The 16,757-nt window shown below is 35.1% G+C and overlaps 1 protein-coding gene across 2 annotated transcripts; it reads left to right on the plus strand.

The window, feature by feature from the left end:
* The first annotated feature begins 7,737 nt into the window (after positions 1-7,737).
* Positions 7,738-13,748, plus strand: PHO1;H1 (EXS (ERD1/XPR1/SYG1) family protein). 2 transcript variants are annotated; one of them, XM_089156272.1, is made up of 14 exons: positions 7,738-8,080; positions 8,201-8,504; positions 8,717-9,122; positions 9,249-9,297; positions 9,390-9,461; positions 9,817-9,946; positions 10,493-10,613; positions 10,714-10,963; positions 11,488-11,592; positions 11,833-11,877; positions 11,994-12,146; positions 12,253-12,531; positions 13,052-13,188; positions 13,289-13,748. In XM_089156272.1, exons 1-14 carry the CDS (start codon positions 7,868-7,870, stop codon positions 13,377-13,379), a joined length of 2,355 nt encoding a protein of 784 aa, XP_089012398.1. In that variant the 5' UTR covers positions 7,738-7,867; the 3' UTR covers positions 13,380-13,748. The 2 variants fall into 2 exon arrangements, with proteins under 2 accessions (XP_089012398.1, XP_089012397.1); XM_089156271.1 differs by having other exon boundaries at positions 8,714-9,122; positions 13,289-13,747.
* The last annotated feature ends 3,009 nt before the right edge of the window (positions 13,749-16,757 follow it).

The following is a 16,757-nucleotide window of genomic DNA, read 5'->3' on the forward strand; positions in this document are numbered from 1 at the left end:
AGTTCGTACTAGTGGCTTTGCAAGAATTTTTCTTTTTCTTTCTTCTATTTGATATTATAGAAACTATATTTGACACCTTTGAAATTTGTACAAAGGAAGGAGAGCATTGACTAGGTTGAAGATACTATATTGTTGATGATGTATGTTTTGCCAACTTCTGTATTACTATAATAGCTTCATAGGAACAATATATGAGTTACATTCCACAAAATACTGCTCAAGTAGCTCATGAAAAAACCTCCATAATTCACCTATGTTGACAAATCTTATCTTAAGTAGAAGCCAGTTTTTGGCTCTTTTTGGTATCAATTATCATGCATATGACAGATATTCTTTTTTAATTTTTTTGGCTCTTTCTGAGTTTTATTTGTCTTGAAAATAATAGAAAACCTCCAAAATCCCATGCTTTTTGTCCTTTGGTGTGATTATCTTCTGTGTAGTTACTTAAAGTTCTTAAGTAAGGCGTCACATATAACTACCATACTTTTTCCTCTTCTCACTTGTTTACTATCTTTTCATTTTTATCTTGCCCAAACTTTTTCCATTTCATATTTTTTCGTTCCCAACCATTTTCATCGATGAATCTTGTACTTATTTTTGGCATATAGAGAATGAGAATTGAACTAAAGGCCTTTATCTCAGGGCGTATTTCCTCTCACATAGATTTCCTATGTTATATTCCTTTATCTCAATCTCCTACTTCGAATATGTAGGTCGCATACTAATATCACCTTTTTCTCAAAATAGCTACTGATGTATATAGCGTGGATACTCATTTACCCAGTGATAGCATTGTTATATATGTAGTACTTTACGGTCCAGGCCATTAAATTAGTACGAACCGTTCGGTTGGAGACATTTGTTTCGACCCGGCTCGAAGAACTGTCCAAGCACTTTTCAGTAGCCACTTCTCAGAGTAATTTTGGTCTTTGGGATCACCCCTAAGTGGTTGACATGTGTGTATTAGCACTTCTCAGCACAGACTAATATGTGGCGTTCGAGATGTTACTTCTCGGTAAAAGTAGCACGGCGATGGGATTCAGTTCATCTTTACCCAAACATGAGTCAAGCATTAAATTCATAGTGCTCATCAAGAAGCGTCACATTTGTTCAAATCTTTTCGAGCATTGTTCCCTTACGATTTGTTTGGAGATTAAGGGGATAGATGTCACATCTAAGCCCACGTAATTCTGCATTACTCACTAATCTGGGAGAAGGTGCAACAGGTTCTAAGCTTCTCTAGCAAGATTGAGTCCTTAACTTGGTCATTAAGTTTTCAGCCACCTTCAATCTTAACCCTTTGACTCAATGAAAGGGATCCTACGATTGAGATTTGCCTTCTCAATAAATGAAGTATGGAATTGATATACAAGCAACACATACGAAACAAAGTAGGAGGGTAAACCCAGTTGCAATATCTCTGGTATTAACTGTCCTGCAAGTTCCAAAGAAAACATTCGATCTTGAAACATTAACACCTCAATAAGAGGATCTGTGTTTTCTAGAATCTGACTTCATCATTGGAGGTGGCTTCCCGTCCTCATAGGCGGCCCACTCTCACATCTTTTCTGATCCACAGGAATCTGGTTTGGGCCAACAGTGGACCAAGTTGCACGCAGGCAAATATTGGAGCAACAAACATGAAGACATTTTCCTTATACCACTAACTTACATGGATGTACTAAAGAACATGTTTTATGATTTGTCTACTCAAAATATGGATAAATGTATTGTTTCTATTCTAGGAGAGTCTTTGTTTGCTGCTTAAAAATTTCCTATGGTGCTTTCAGATGGCAATATGTGGATCCATATATATCCAACAACTATGATCTTCCCCACCCTTGTCATTACAGTTATTCATTCCATATACATCTATGTGTTGCCGTTTGAAAGTCATGCCAGAAATATTTGCATAGCAATAAACAAAAAGTGGTTCTATGACATCAACATGTCTGATATAAGGAAAAGCTATAGATTAGTGTCTGCTATCAAAGTCGCAGATTAGTGATATCAACATTTGGTAGGGCCTTGCTCAGTTAATCAGAAATGATGTGGATGGGATGCTCTATTATCGTATGTAATTTTGTTTTAAAAAAAAAAAAAAAAAACATTTGGTAGGGCCTTAGCTTTTCACAAAAAGATCCTCTCCTGATTGTGTAATCACTTCTAAGATCTCTCCTTCCAAGTTCATATATTCCTAATCTTCCTACATGAAAATAAAAGGGGGGGGTGGAAAGATCAAAGAAAGTAATTAAACCCTAAATTGGCAGATTCATTGCTTACTGTATCATATAATAATTTCTTATTTTGGTAAATAAAATTTCATTCTGAAAGAAAGCAACTGAAGCAGAAGGTTCAAGTACATAGTATCAAAACCAAGAAATGGAATATGACCATTTTATACCAAGCATGTTCTGCTACTTAAATCTTTTATATGAATGGATCATAATCTCTATATATAGCTTTCCATCGTTTCGCAATTCTTTTTCCTGGAGAAGAAAGGAACATACCAAGTATGTTACATAACTTAATTCTCTCTAGATAATGCAGTGTACCTAGTGACTCACTGATAATCCTTCCTCAGCAAGCAAGCAAGCAACTTATTAATGACAAAATAGTAAACCCTAATTAATTAAAGACCAGCTAGCATATCGTAGAAATTCTTTTTGAAGATCTCCTTCCCCCCTCCCCCTCAAACCCACATTAGGGTTCTTCTCCCTGTCTAGGTTCATCAGAGATTTGAGTGGCTAGAATTGCTCCTTATTAATTCAATGAAGCTTCAGTAACTTTCAGAGAATCAGAATTTGTTTTTTCTTGGTTCCAAAAACTGTGGAATTGCTACATGTGAAAGATGCAAAGTGAAGGCATATACTTGGCTTAATCTAAGGTGGCTAAGGTCTCAGATGTAGTAGAAAGAGAAAATTTCAAAATCTAGCTGATAAAAACCTTATCATATTAAACAAACATGTTCTCAAAACCAAACTGAGTCAAGAAAGGCTGGACAAAAACTGAGGGGAATGGATTTGGTTCATTACAAAGTAAGTAAGAAGAGAACATGGATTTTTGCTTCACTAAATAAGGATATTCGTCCTTGATAAGTCCATATGGGTAACAAATTAAGCCATTTCAATGGAATCAAAATCCAGCATCTTATTCTTAGAATCTCTCATCTTTTTTACTTACTGTGTATAAATATAAATAAATGTAATACCAAATAACTTATGGTTGTGATTATAATCTCTTTGGACACAAAGCATCTTTGCTTGCAAATCAACCGAATGACACTAAACCATCTAAAATGCATGTATTCACATGATAAATTAGATGTTAATTATAGGAATAAATGAATAATCACTTGTGACAAATGTAAGATTTGATCAATACCCATTAAGCTAGCTACAAGTAGAGCATATATAAAAAGATAATGTAATTAATGGAACAACAGAAAGGGAAGAAGAGAGGCCACGAAAGAGAGAGAAGAAGAGGGGGGGGGGGGTGCTTGGCCAAGGGTATCCGCACCTAAAAATGCCATCTGACTCATACCACCAACTATAAAGCTTTTGATTGGTTGAGTGGAATTAAAAGAGGATTCTCAGATTCCTATGCTTCAATTCTCTCTATTATATGAAATTCCACGTGGAAAAAAGATGTTTGTCAAAAGCAATTTTTATGATGAAATGAAGGGAACAAAGCAACATAAAAGGAGAAATCTAGTATTATTAGCACTTTGTCTTTTGTGATTTAGCTTTAAGTATTAAGGTTCTTAAATGGGTACTATTAAAAGAAAATACATATATGTATAATGAGATTTACATGAGATCTTGATGCGTTTGGAATAACTTAATTTGAATGAATATTATAATTGTAAACGTGTTTAATTGATGCACAAGGTAATTATGATTTTAAAAAATTAAATACTTAAACATGATGTTCTTTATACCCCTAGATCTTATTTAACAAAAACACATAAGAACAATGGAAAGATTAAATATATATGATGCTAAATTTTTACGCACGTTTCATTCTACATTAATATGTTCTTATTCGTACTTTTAGAAGACAAGGAACTTATTGTACAACGTGTCTAGAATCTGTTTTCATTTGTACATTTGTCTTATTTTTTACTTTCACATGAACTCAATTGATGTATAGAGAATTTTACAATAAATTATTGCATAAAGAAAAATCAAGTGCAATGAGAATGTGAAATCGAACAAAGGAAAATCATGGTCCATCAAGGCCATCCTCTTGTACTTACATATAAATTTAAAAGTCTTGCTTATAATACATGGTTAATGCTAATATATTGTAATTAAACAGTATATAATTAGATATCTAAGAAAAGTGAGTATAGTTTAAATTTGTAAACTTAAGAAAAAGAGAAATAATTGAAAGAAGAAAAAAAAAAAACAAATCTACAAATCAAATCTTTGGATTGTGTGTATATTTGAGTCAGACCCCTTACATCACGTTGTCAATTTTCCGCAATTATAATGTTGATGTCTCAATTCATGACTTTAAAGAAAAGGAAGAGAGAGAGAGAGAGGAATGTAAAGCTAAGGGGACATGGCACAACAATTGCTAAGGATTTTTGAAGTTTTTGATGAGTTGAGTTAGAGATAGAGAGAGAGAGAGAGAGAGAAGCATGTCAAGCTAAGGGGGACATACACAACAATTGCTAAAGATTTTTTTTGTTTGAGAAGTTGGGTTATGAGGCATTTTCGTTCTTAACAAGTTGGCAGGCGGGGAGGTAGAAGGTGGAGGAGGGAACAAAAGAATAATCGAACATGAAACTTTTCAAGAGCAACCACCAACACAATTATATAAATATAATTTACTATTTTTCTCTGCTCATTATCTTATCTTCAATATGAAAGATAAACAAGGAAAACAAAGAGATGTTATATTCTCTATTCTTCAAATATGGCCAACAGTATTTTGCATATCCAAAGACCCATAAAAGATTATGATAAAAAGTGCTCAATAAGCTTGCATTTATGAGAAGAAAAAAAAACAATTTAGTGAAAAAAATAACAAATTCATTTCATGTACAATCAAGATGACTCTTAATCATGATTATGCAGAAATTATTCAACCTAATTAGAGAATAAATGCAATTATGTATCTAGAAAAAGTACTGAGGAGTTTATTTTTATTCAATATTTTTTGTAATAATATCCTTAAAAGATTTTGAATAAAATTATTGCACTTTTTTGTTATTCTATGAAATTTGGAGATAAGGTTACACGCATATATATCCTAGGAAGATTACGAGTAAGATTGATCAGTAAGCCATATTAATTGGAAAATAGATCTAGATTTTTCTCAAATACCTTGAATTTCCCCTAGCTTTGAAGAATCATTTTTAACAGTACGTACGGTTGAATAACTCTTGATAAGTCATAATTATTTGAAAGCAATTTTACCTAACCAGAGAATATATTCACCTAGAAAGTATGAGGAGCTTCTTTTATGATACCAGGAATTTAGTTGCTAAGGCAGTCTCTCCACCTTCCAACTACTAGTAGTTTATACTTTATGATTCTTTAAGTTCTATTAGTTTTAGCATATTTCATGTAATCAAATCTTTATTCAAGTGAAAGGAAGTGGGAAATCACTCAAACAAATACATCATGAAAAAGAAACATTTTTAAACACCCCTCTCTTTGTAGAGCTCTCTTACTTAGAATAGAGTATGATTTCTTTACCTTACCTTAAAGGATAGAGGAAACTAAACACTATTCACATGTCGTTTCATCACACATTTAAAACAGAAGATTCACCTTTTTAGTATTCAGAGATGGTTCTCCTTCTTAAATATGTGATACGGAGATGTGTTATCTACTACCCTTGAAGTGAAAGGTTAATTAAGAACCCCAACTCCTTGGGATAAGCTATTAAACCCCAATTTTAATTAAGAAGCCAACTAATTAAGTGGAGAAACAAGATAATTGATTACTTTTTGTCTTCAAATTTGTGGAGAATTTGGTCTAAGTAATAGTAAGTGAAGTTTGAGTGATAGACAGTAAGTAGTATTCAATCAATAGGGACTCTACCCTTTAGTATCAAACCCATATCAATATGAAGGGTAATAGTAATGGGATGTGATCAATTAGAACTTATTATAATGATCATAACTTCAAGGGGTTGATTTAGTTGGCAAAGACTAATGCTTCATGATATGGGGTTAAGAGTTCGAATCTCCTTCAAGTTAAGGGGCGAAGCTCAGCTGTATATATATTTGAATAATTATAAAGCTAACCCTTGATGTTGTAGTCGAGATGCTCATAAACTAGCCCCAAGGGATCTTGATAAATAGCAACTCAAGAGTAAGACCCTATTGATCACAACAATAGTGGTACACCACCACGTTCCGTAACTCGTATGTCCCATGATATTTAAACATTTACCGAAACCTCTTTCTCATTTTTTTAATAAAAATTATACTATGGATAAAATAATTAAAAGAATTTTTAAAATGTGTAATATTCTAACCCACCATCAGGGGTAAATCTACTGAGTGTGCTTAGATTTGAATATTACATGTGACCGAATCCTATCATTTATTGGAAGATTCCCCCCCCTCCCCCCAAGGAGAGGAGCCAAATACATTTTTTTAAGGAAATTTTGAATGCCACCCCTTGAGTTACTCCCTAATATTGATGTCACTCCCTATGTTATTCAATTTATTAGATAGACCCCTATTACTAACACCATTACTCTCAGTTAATTTTTACTTATCCAAGTTGAGTGTGGGTTTTTCGCTCAAGGTTATTCTTGTCCTTTGAAAATATTTAACTTGCTTACATCATCAATTAACTATGATTTCCTAACTGCATGGGGTATTAATCATCTTTTGGGCAAAAAAACACCGCCAGGGGATTTCTTTGATCTATTTTTGCCTTATAGGGGGTCTGATTGATAAATTAGATAGAAATTTTATTAAGAGAAAGCGTCCAACGATTAGTTTTTGGACTCTAAGAAATAAGTATTAATGATTAAAATTAGACGGCTTAGCCCACCAAACCTTGGATAGATTATCTTTCAAGAGTCCTTACCAACTAAATGAGACTGAACATATAATTAAGGATCTAGTAACCCATCTCAAGCAAACTGAAGATAAAGAAAAATGAAAAGACCGAATATCATCAATGATATCAATAGTTACCTACTCAATAAAACTAGATGTGGTTTAAGGCTGAGCAATGTGAGTAAACAATGAAATTATCAAGTTGTAGGTTCACAGTTATTCCAATGAGGTCAAAAGTGCAATTGGAGCCAAATACAGTTCATAGAACTTGTAATATAGGATTATTTTTTTTTTAAAGCAAAAAAAAGTGATAGGTTTTTTTACCAAATATATTTATATATATATTGACAGTTATATTCCAATAAGCCAGACATTCAAAATAAAGGGAATCCCTGATTATTTTTAATTTGAATTTGGAAATGGGCCCACAAGAATAGGCCACCCTCACTTTGTTTTCTTTCTGCAATATGTTGATGATGATGAGTGACAAGATGGTCGCCGGCGACGGCGGAGGGTCTATTATTCCGGCGAACCTTGCAACCGTACTAACCCAAGTGGGCAGGATCGAGTATAATGTAAAGTGCATGCAAAGGATATTTTTTAGTATGTGCTGTCGAGCATCAGTACGAGCTACACCCATCACTTTCCTTTTCATCGACCATAAATAATCTCATCATGGGCTTCAGTTGAAACACCCCTCCACACATCACAACACTACTATACACACCCTCTCTCTCTTTCTCTCTGCAAATTTCTCTTTCAAAGTTTTTTCTTCTTTCTTAAAAAAAGGAAAAGAAAAAGAAAATAATCAATCAAGAGAGAACAGGAGCAGAAAAGATGAAGTTTTCAAAGCAGTTTGAAGGCCAGCTTGTTCCTGAATGGAAGGAAGCCTTTGTTGATTATTGGAAACTCAAAAAAGATCTCAAGAAAATCCATCTCCTTACCAATGACAACGACCCATCTACCAAACCCAAAAAGAGCTCCTTAGCTCACACCCTCTGCAAGTTCTCCTTGTGTTGCCATAAACACAGAGACCACGAAGTGATTCATGTACATACTCTTACTGTCACCCCATATTTCTCTTTCTCTTTCTCTTTCTGTCTTCTTTATGTTCAATGTCATATATGGTTTCTGTGGAGTTTAATATGATTTTATGCTTCTGGTTGATAGGTTCATAAGAAACTGGCTTCTTCTTCTAGTAGGGGTGTCACGTATGAAACTGAATTGTTGGAGCAATTCGCCACTGATACCGATGCTGCAAAAGAGTTTTTTGCAGAATTGGACCTTCAGCTTAACAGAGTGAATCAGTTTTACAAGACAAAAGAGACCGAGTTCATGGAAAGAGGGGATTCATTGAAGAAGCAAATGGACATTCTCATTGAACTCAAAACTGCACTCAAACAACAGAAAGGAAAAGGCTCTTCTTCCCAGGATTCAAAGGAGGATCCTTCCATCTCTTGCACTATCTCTTGTGGTACATTTTTAACTTTCTCTTTTGGTCATAGTAGAGTTCTCCTTTATGTATCATGAAAGTGTTTTGTTCACACGTGTGCATGTACTCAGTCATCTGTTTAGAAGAGAAAAAAGAAACAAAAAAGAGTGTTTTTCTACTTCTCTACATTAGCAGTTTTTGGAACTACGAGGATCATTGTTTAACTGGATATATTTGTTTTCCTTTGGTAGAAGATGAAGACTCTGTGAAGGACACAACAGAACAAGAACAGCTTCAAGACAGCTCCATAGCTGAATTTGAGAGAACTGACTCACAATTGTCAGACTCCTCAAGATCAGAAGAGATAGGGAAATCAAACAGGGTTAGGAAAAGCGATGGGAAGTTGAGGTCCCTTTCAGGAAAAGTCATCAATTATCAAGGAAAGAATGTGAGAATTAACATCCCCTTAACGACACCTTCCCGTACTCTCTCGGCAATCACTTACCTGGTGTGGGAAGATTTGATTAACCAGTCCAGGAAATGTAACCCAGAAGGAAATAAGCTGCAAATCAACAAATCAAAGTTGCATCATGCGGAGAAGATTATCAGGGAAGCTTTCACTGAGCTCTATAAAGGGCTTGGTTACCTCAAAACTTACAGGTATACATGATGTAACAACATATGGATTTCTTCTGCTTTTCTTGTTTTGATGGCCATTGAACCCAAAAAAGAAAAGTCACTACAAAGGACTAATTCTGCGTATGATTGTGGTGTATGATGCTGCAGGCACTTGAACATGCTTGCTTTTGTCAAGATATTGAAGAAATTTGACAAAGTACGGCACTGTTAATTTGCTCACGAGTTTCAATTATAGAAAGTTGAATTTTTGAAGTTTGATAGTAATATCTTCTTTACTTTTACTTTCAGGTTACGGGGAAACAGGTGCTTCCAGTTTATCTAAAAGTGGTAGAGAGCTCCTATTTCAACAGCTCAGACAAGGTGATTAAACTGGATCAAAGCTACTTTGTGAAATTTTTCTCTTCCTGGATAGCATTCATTAAACAGATTAAGTATGAACACCTGGGTCAAGTTTATGATTGGATTGTGTTCATGATAAGAACATCAAATCCTATGATCTTTAATGTAATGGGAAACATAGATGGGACAGGCTGTAGGCTGCACCTTATGTTTTGACATCGTCCAACCCATTAATTTGATGATCATAGATTTGTAGATATCTGGTTTGGATATTGTTGTCTCACACACTATTTCCTTTTCAGCAAAACAAACAAAAAAGTAAATGAAGATTTAAAATTAACCATCAGAGCTTTCTAACTAGCTTAATTGATTACAGGTGGTTAAGCTAGCTGATGAGGTTGAGGAGCTGTTTGTTAAGAATTTTACTGAAGATGACAAACGAAAAGCAATGAAGTACCTAAAACCGCATCAACGGAAAGAATCTCATGCTGTGACCTTCTTCATTGGTGATTATCTTTTATCCTAATGCCTTTGCTAATAAAAATAGATATGCTTAAAACAGAGCCTACTCAACTCTTCCTGAGACACATAATTTCATGCTTGATTTTATGTTTTTTTTTTTGATAAAGTTGTACTAGTAGATTCATATAGCATTATATTACATGGAATAGCAACAATTTAGAATATCTAAGATCCTTTTGTTCTGTATTCCTTCTTAGTGGAGACCTGAGTTTCACTTTTTCTGCAACAAAGTTAAGGCAAATATACTAATAATAGGTGTCCACAATGCCTTGCTTAAAGAAGCCAATAGATGTGCCTTAATGCTGTCCCTTAAATTGCTTTACCAGAACCACATCTTTTGATGGGTTTAAAGCTGTGGGACCAAACTAATCCAACACCATTTATGAGCCTCAAAAAACCTCTAGATGGGTTCAACCTCTCTAGCTGAGAATAACTGTTTGAACTTTAACTCAATTTATGTTAATTGGGTAACAATCTTAAACTAACTGTTTAACTTGTACATCTGATTGAAAATTCTTATACCATGTCAGGGCTCTTCACTGGATGTTTAATGGTGCTACTTGCGGGTTATGTCATCATGGCACATATTACAGGGATGTACAAGCAACAATCAGATGCAGTGTACATGGATACTGTTTACCCTGTACTTAGGTAAAATACCCTGAAAAGAATCTCTTGTTCTTCCTTGTCCTATGGGTGTTTTTTGCTGTTATGTATTACTAATGCTTCTTCTTTCACTCTATGGTTGCAGTATGTTCAGCTTAATGTTTCTGCACTTCTTTCTTTATGGTTGCAACATTTTCATGTGGAGAAAGGCTCGTATAAACCATAGTTTCATATTTGAACTGGCTCCAACCAAAGAACTCAAGTACAGAGAAGTGTTCTTGATTTGTACCACATCTATGACTGCAGTAGTGGGAGTTCTGTTTATTCATTTATACCTTGTTGCAAAAGGGCATTCGTCCACTCATGTTCAAGCAATCCCTGGTCTTCTCCTGCTGGTAATTCTTTGCTTTTTGAGAATCTTATTGACAAATAATGATGACATTTGATGAAACTTTCCTTACTAAAGTGGGCATGCATTGCATCATAAGCCTGATTTCTGAGAACTAAATCAGAATTTCAAAACAAAATATGTAAAGAATGGATCATCTAACAGTGTATGATACAAGATATTGTAGTCATTAATCATATTAGGCTTATTACAGAAACCAATATTGACTTAAAAGAAAATACACAAATATGAAACCTCTGATCCTCCATTGTATCAGTGGGAGGCATGAAGCAAAAATTACCCTTAAAAAAGGAATGGTTTGTTGAGTTTATGGTTTTCATAATGATTTTCTCTATTCAAAAAAAAAAAGGTTTTTCATTGATAGGACAAAAGTACAGTGTATACAGCTTCTTGCTTTTATCAATCATAAAAAGAAGATCACACCTTTCTATTGCTTACATTTTCTATGAACATGAAAGGGAAAATGTGAAAAATAAAATATTGAATTAAAATTCTCTTCTATGTTGACAGATCTTCTTACTGTTGTTGGTGTGCCCTTTCAACATTTTCTACCGCTCAAGCCGCTACAGATTCCTTCGAGTGATAAGGAACATCATTCTGTCACCACTTTACAAGGTAATTCTGAGAGCAGGAATATATATATAGAAAGAAGATCAGTTGCAGACTCTTGACTGAGACTGGAGTTTTCTTTTCACACTTACAAATTATTAATATATTGTCTAAGTCCTAATATAGAATTAGTCCTTTGTTGTGACTTTTTTTTTTTCTTCTTTCACAGATAACTGTTTAAGATTCTGAATTGAACTTACATTTCCCTGTCTCTTAATCAATTATATCATTTTGTTTTCCCAACAGGTTGTCATGCTGGACTTCTTCATGGCAGATCAACTCTGTAGTCAGGTAGGTTTGGACATATTTAAGGTCCACCACCATATATTTTCTAAACGATCAATACTTTCAAACTAATAAAATGATCTGTTCAGTGACACTAACAATCAGATTTATGATTTCCATAGGTGCCAATGCTAAGGAGCCTGGAGTATGTGACATGTTACTACATAACTGGAAGCTATAGAACCCAAGATTATGGCTATTGCACCAGAGTCAAACACTACAGAGATCTGGCTTATGCTGTTTCATTTCTGCCTTACTACTGGAGGGCAATGCAGGTAAATCATTTCATATTCTTACAATATGGCTAGCTTCTGATATTGCAATGTTAATTTTTATCTGTTCAGTGGTTCCTGTAAAAAAATATTTTGATTGGGAATGCAGTGTGCTCGAAGATACTTTGATGAAGGACAGAGCAGCCACCTAGTGAACCTGGGCAAATATGTCTCAGCCATGTTGGCTGCAGGGGCCAAAGTTGCTTATGAGAAAGAGAAAAGTGCAGGATGGCTATGTCTAGTTGTGGTGATGTCAAGTGCAGCAACTGTATATCAATTGTATTGGGACTTTGTAAAGGATTGGGGTTTGCTTCAGTTTCACTCCAACAACCCTTGGCTAAGGAATGAACTAATGCTTCGACGAAAATTCATTTACTACTTCTCCATGGTATATTTCTCTCCATCACACAAATTCACCTCTTATATCACCTTGGTCATCTTAACTAAAAACATGGTTCCCTTGACCCTATTGTGTTCAAATTATGGAAGGTCTTGAACATACATCTTCCCTGCTATTTATAAGCTCAAAGCCTTTTTTTTCTCAAAAAAGAAGCAAACTTATGTGATGCTCCTGTCCTGAAAAGACCCATTACTATCCCCCTCAAGAGTGCTCAGTAGAATTTCATCGAGGGTGTAGATTCATAGGGACGACAAGAATTAAATTTCATTGTTGTGTACACTATGAACCCTACCCAGATCCTGCAATGGTGGAAACCTCTTCTTAGATGTGAATTTCTCATTTGCAATCAAGTCTACTGCACTGGTGAGATTACACTAAGGGTCATGGATCCATAATACAACATAAGTGAGAATTTTTACAGGATTATATATCAAATAAGTAGATTATGAGTATCTTAATTTTAGTTTATTCAATCAAATGGTAAAACAGCTACAATTTTGTCTTGCAGGGTCTTAACTTTGTGCTTAGGCTTGCTTGGTTGCAAACTGTGGTCCACTCCAACTTTTGGGGTTTGGATTACAGAGTAACTGGGTTGTTCTTAGCAGCCCTTGAAGTGATTCGGCGAGGGCAATGGAATTTCTACAGGTACAAAATCTCAGATACAAATTAGATATTTAATTGAACATTAGTTAATCTTCTTTTCGTACCTGATCTGATGAACAACATTTGAATGATTCAAAACTAGATTGGAGAACGAGCATTTGAATAACGCTGGCAAGTTCAGGGCTGTGAAGACAGTGCCACTACCTTTTGATGAAGTAGATGAGGGAGATTAACAACATTTTGGCAATGCTGGGAGGTTTTCTTTCTCGGCATTTTTGCCAAGTAATCATGGAAGGCATTTGCTGGTACAGAAGAGATAATTAAAACCCATGAGGGTCACTGTACAAGTTGCTGTAACAAATTCCCATTCTTGTGCACAATCAATGCTTTCTTTGGAGAAATCAGAAATGATTCATACACCTTTGTACACAAAAACAAAAATTTCCCTCAACAAAAATTTATGAAAGGGATGAAGTATTATTACCGCGTTAATTCCTTGTTAACTCTTCTCTTTTAATCCCCTGGGTTCTTTATAATATTGTTGGCCCTGGCAAATTCTAGTTGGACGTGTAAACGGATTGGGTTGGGCTCGAATAAACTACCATCAGCATTTGAATCCGATAAGCAAAATCGATATTTGATATCTGACAAAAATTTATGTAAGGTATCTGAATTCAAATGGTCATTTTTTCCTTGATTGATTACATCCTCAAATGGTGCTTTGTTGTTCAACTTGTTAGCAAGAGTGGAACCCATGACCAACCTCTCGATAAAAAAATATGAATCTTACTACTCTATCAAACTAGACCTGATTGAATCCAATAGAAAGAGGGCCAACAACTCTAACTCCTATTCCTTGGTTTCCTCCTCCTTTCTGATGAACGAATTCATTGTCTCCATTACTGGTTGCCTTCTTCGCTTGTCAACAACCATTGGATGAAAATAGAGGTTTCTTTCAATTTATTATTCAAATTTAAGTGGTGAATCAAACTCCCAAAGAGGGAGGGGAGGAAATAGAGAAGTGAGAAGAAGAAGAAGAAGAGTCAGCTCAAACCAAAGCGCAGTGTAGTGCAGGGTACCGCCTAGACTTGAATTCTACAATAATTTTTCTTCATCTGGAATCGCCAAGCCACAGCAGTAGTATTGTCCGAGCTAGAATTTCTCCAAAAGCTACAACTCATATCAACCATTGTATTATTTTAATTAGAATACGAAGAAGAAGGGGGTTAAAAATCCTCTACCAAATCTTCTATACAAACCCTAAAAATTGGAAGAAAAAAAATTCTCACAAAAAAATTAAATAAATAAATTCAAAGTTGCAAGAATATTGGCAGTGAAGATCTGAATCCATAACGATTGTTGACAATCTACTTCCTTTATCGAAGAACAACAAGGATTATGTTTATGTTTATGTTAAATGCTTGCTAGATACACAGATATACTCTGTGTAATCAATACAAACTTCTTACCGGTAGAACGTAAAGCATCAAAGGCATCGTCGAGAAGGGGCCACCGCAAAAACACAACTGAAGCATTAAGGCAGCCAAGGACGGAGAGGATGAGATCCTTACACCAGTATGAGAAAACGAAGGTACGGATTAGGGTTTTTAGCAGCATCTTTTTGTAAATTTGGATTCAATCAGGGGCTAATTTTGTAATTTTGAAAGACTTTTAAACTTGATTAAGCTAATTACTAACTTACCCATCGTCATCTGAGTGTTGATTTCTTTTAGTAACTAACGTGCATTGTAATTTTGTGTTTGCCACCACACGGAGGATATTTGTGATAACCTCCTCATGATCCTAATTTGAAACCAGAATTGCAAGTACAGGAATCCGAATTGAAATCCATGATTTAGTCCCATAATTTATGGACCTAAATGAAGATGGTGATAAACCTACCATATTTGAAACTGGAAGAAAATCTAATTAGAATCTAGATGATTTTGCCAAATGGATATCCAGCTCAAGGAAGACAGAGTTGGGAGATGTCATAGAGTTAGGTATGAACCTTTTACTTGATCCATTAGCCTGTACTAATGTTTGGAATCAACCAAGAGAGCAAAACACCCAATTACAACAAGGTACTGGGTGAGGCTGCTTAGAACGGTTGATTAGCCAAGCAACCGCCACCCCATGCGATTGATTGGATTGTACGGGCATAATTGCCTATTTTGACCTCGACCACCCTATTTAAAGCCTCCTAAATCTTATTTTTGCATTATTTTAATGTAATAGCTAGTTGTGGATTGTTGAAAGGTCAGAGAGCACGTGTTAGTGAACAGAAGACCCCTTCTTGGAGAACTTCATTAACTTTCAGATCCTAGAAGTAAGTAAACTAACTGGTCTCTTATTCCTTTATTTTTCTTCTACTTGGAGTGGTTTTCTTATAAAAACCTCTGTTGAAAGAGGATTTGATGTGGGAAAATATTTATTCACCTTTGATCCTGATCAAAGCACGTCATGAGAACTGACCACATTCTATTTTGATGGTAGATACTTTCAAAAGTTATTAATTCTAAATCCAAGTTTTATTTAGTTTTCTATGTTTATGAGGTTTAGAATATTATTTTAGTGATTTAGGGTTGTAATCTAAACCTAGGATCATCCCCAAGTCTTTTTCTAATTGGAGATCAATGGTTGAATTTTCAGACTTGCCAGTGCACCAGGTTGTTGCCACAGGAGGCATTTCAGGGGGTTACTATAGGTGGTTGATTAAGAAACCGGCCCAAGCAACTTGCCCTATTCCAGTGAGCTATTTCGATGTTTATTTTGCTTCTTTTTCTTCCTAAGCTTAAATGTAACTTTATGAACATGATCATAGGACTTATTAGGATCTACTAGAGTGCTTGATTGTGAAGTAGATCCAGGTTTTATCTATTAATATAGTAAGGAAACAATTATATATTATGTTGGATTGTTTGATATGTTAACTTAATATTCGAAGCATGTCTATAATACATCATATGTTGTATTTATTGTTTGTACATGATCATTAACTTTATGTGAATCATAATTAATAATCCTTGTTCTTTACTTTAATATAGGATGTGATATTATTGTTGTGGCTTTGACTTAGGGAATGCTTGGATTGGTATCCCTAGCTTTGAATATCAGGGACTATGGTCTGGATCGTTGTGTATGGTGTTTCTTTTACATTTTAGCTGTTGTTATGCATATTTAGGAAGTCTAGAAGCATGGTTATGTTAACCATTACATGCTACTACCCTTTCGACGAGGGAATTGAAGTTAAATGACCCGTGATGGCAATGACTGGGTTATATGTCCGTCCAAAAGAGGTAATCAATCTCTGAGAAGAAAGACACAAGCCTATTATTATTATGCAGTGGTAGGGTTGCATATGTTGAGTGTTGGGTCATGGGCGTTCAAAAGACAGCTTGGGTGTTGTGAGGAGATATGAGAGGCATCCTCCCTAGCATATGTGGACTACCATAGGGTTCCAAAATGTTAATCCAATAGAGGTAGCCAGTACGTGAAGAATAACATTCATAGGTGGAGAAGGATATTGGAATAAAAAAGCACTAGGCATGAGGAAAGGTGTCTAGACCACATATAGTGTGTTACTATATGACTTCACATTGGGTTTAGAA

The sequence above is a fragment of the Hakea prostrata genome, chromosome 5 (genome assembly GCF_041222555.1).
Source record: "Hakea prostrata isolate BN-2017 chromosome 5, UWA_Hpros_2, whole genome shotgun sequence".
NCBI lineage: Eukaryota > Viridiplantae > Streptophyta > Magnoliopsida > Proteales > Proteaceae > Hakea > Hakea prostrata.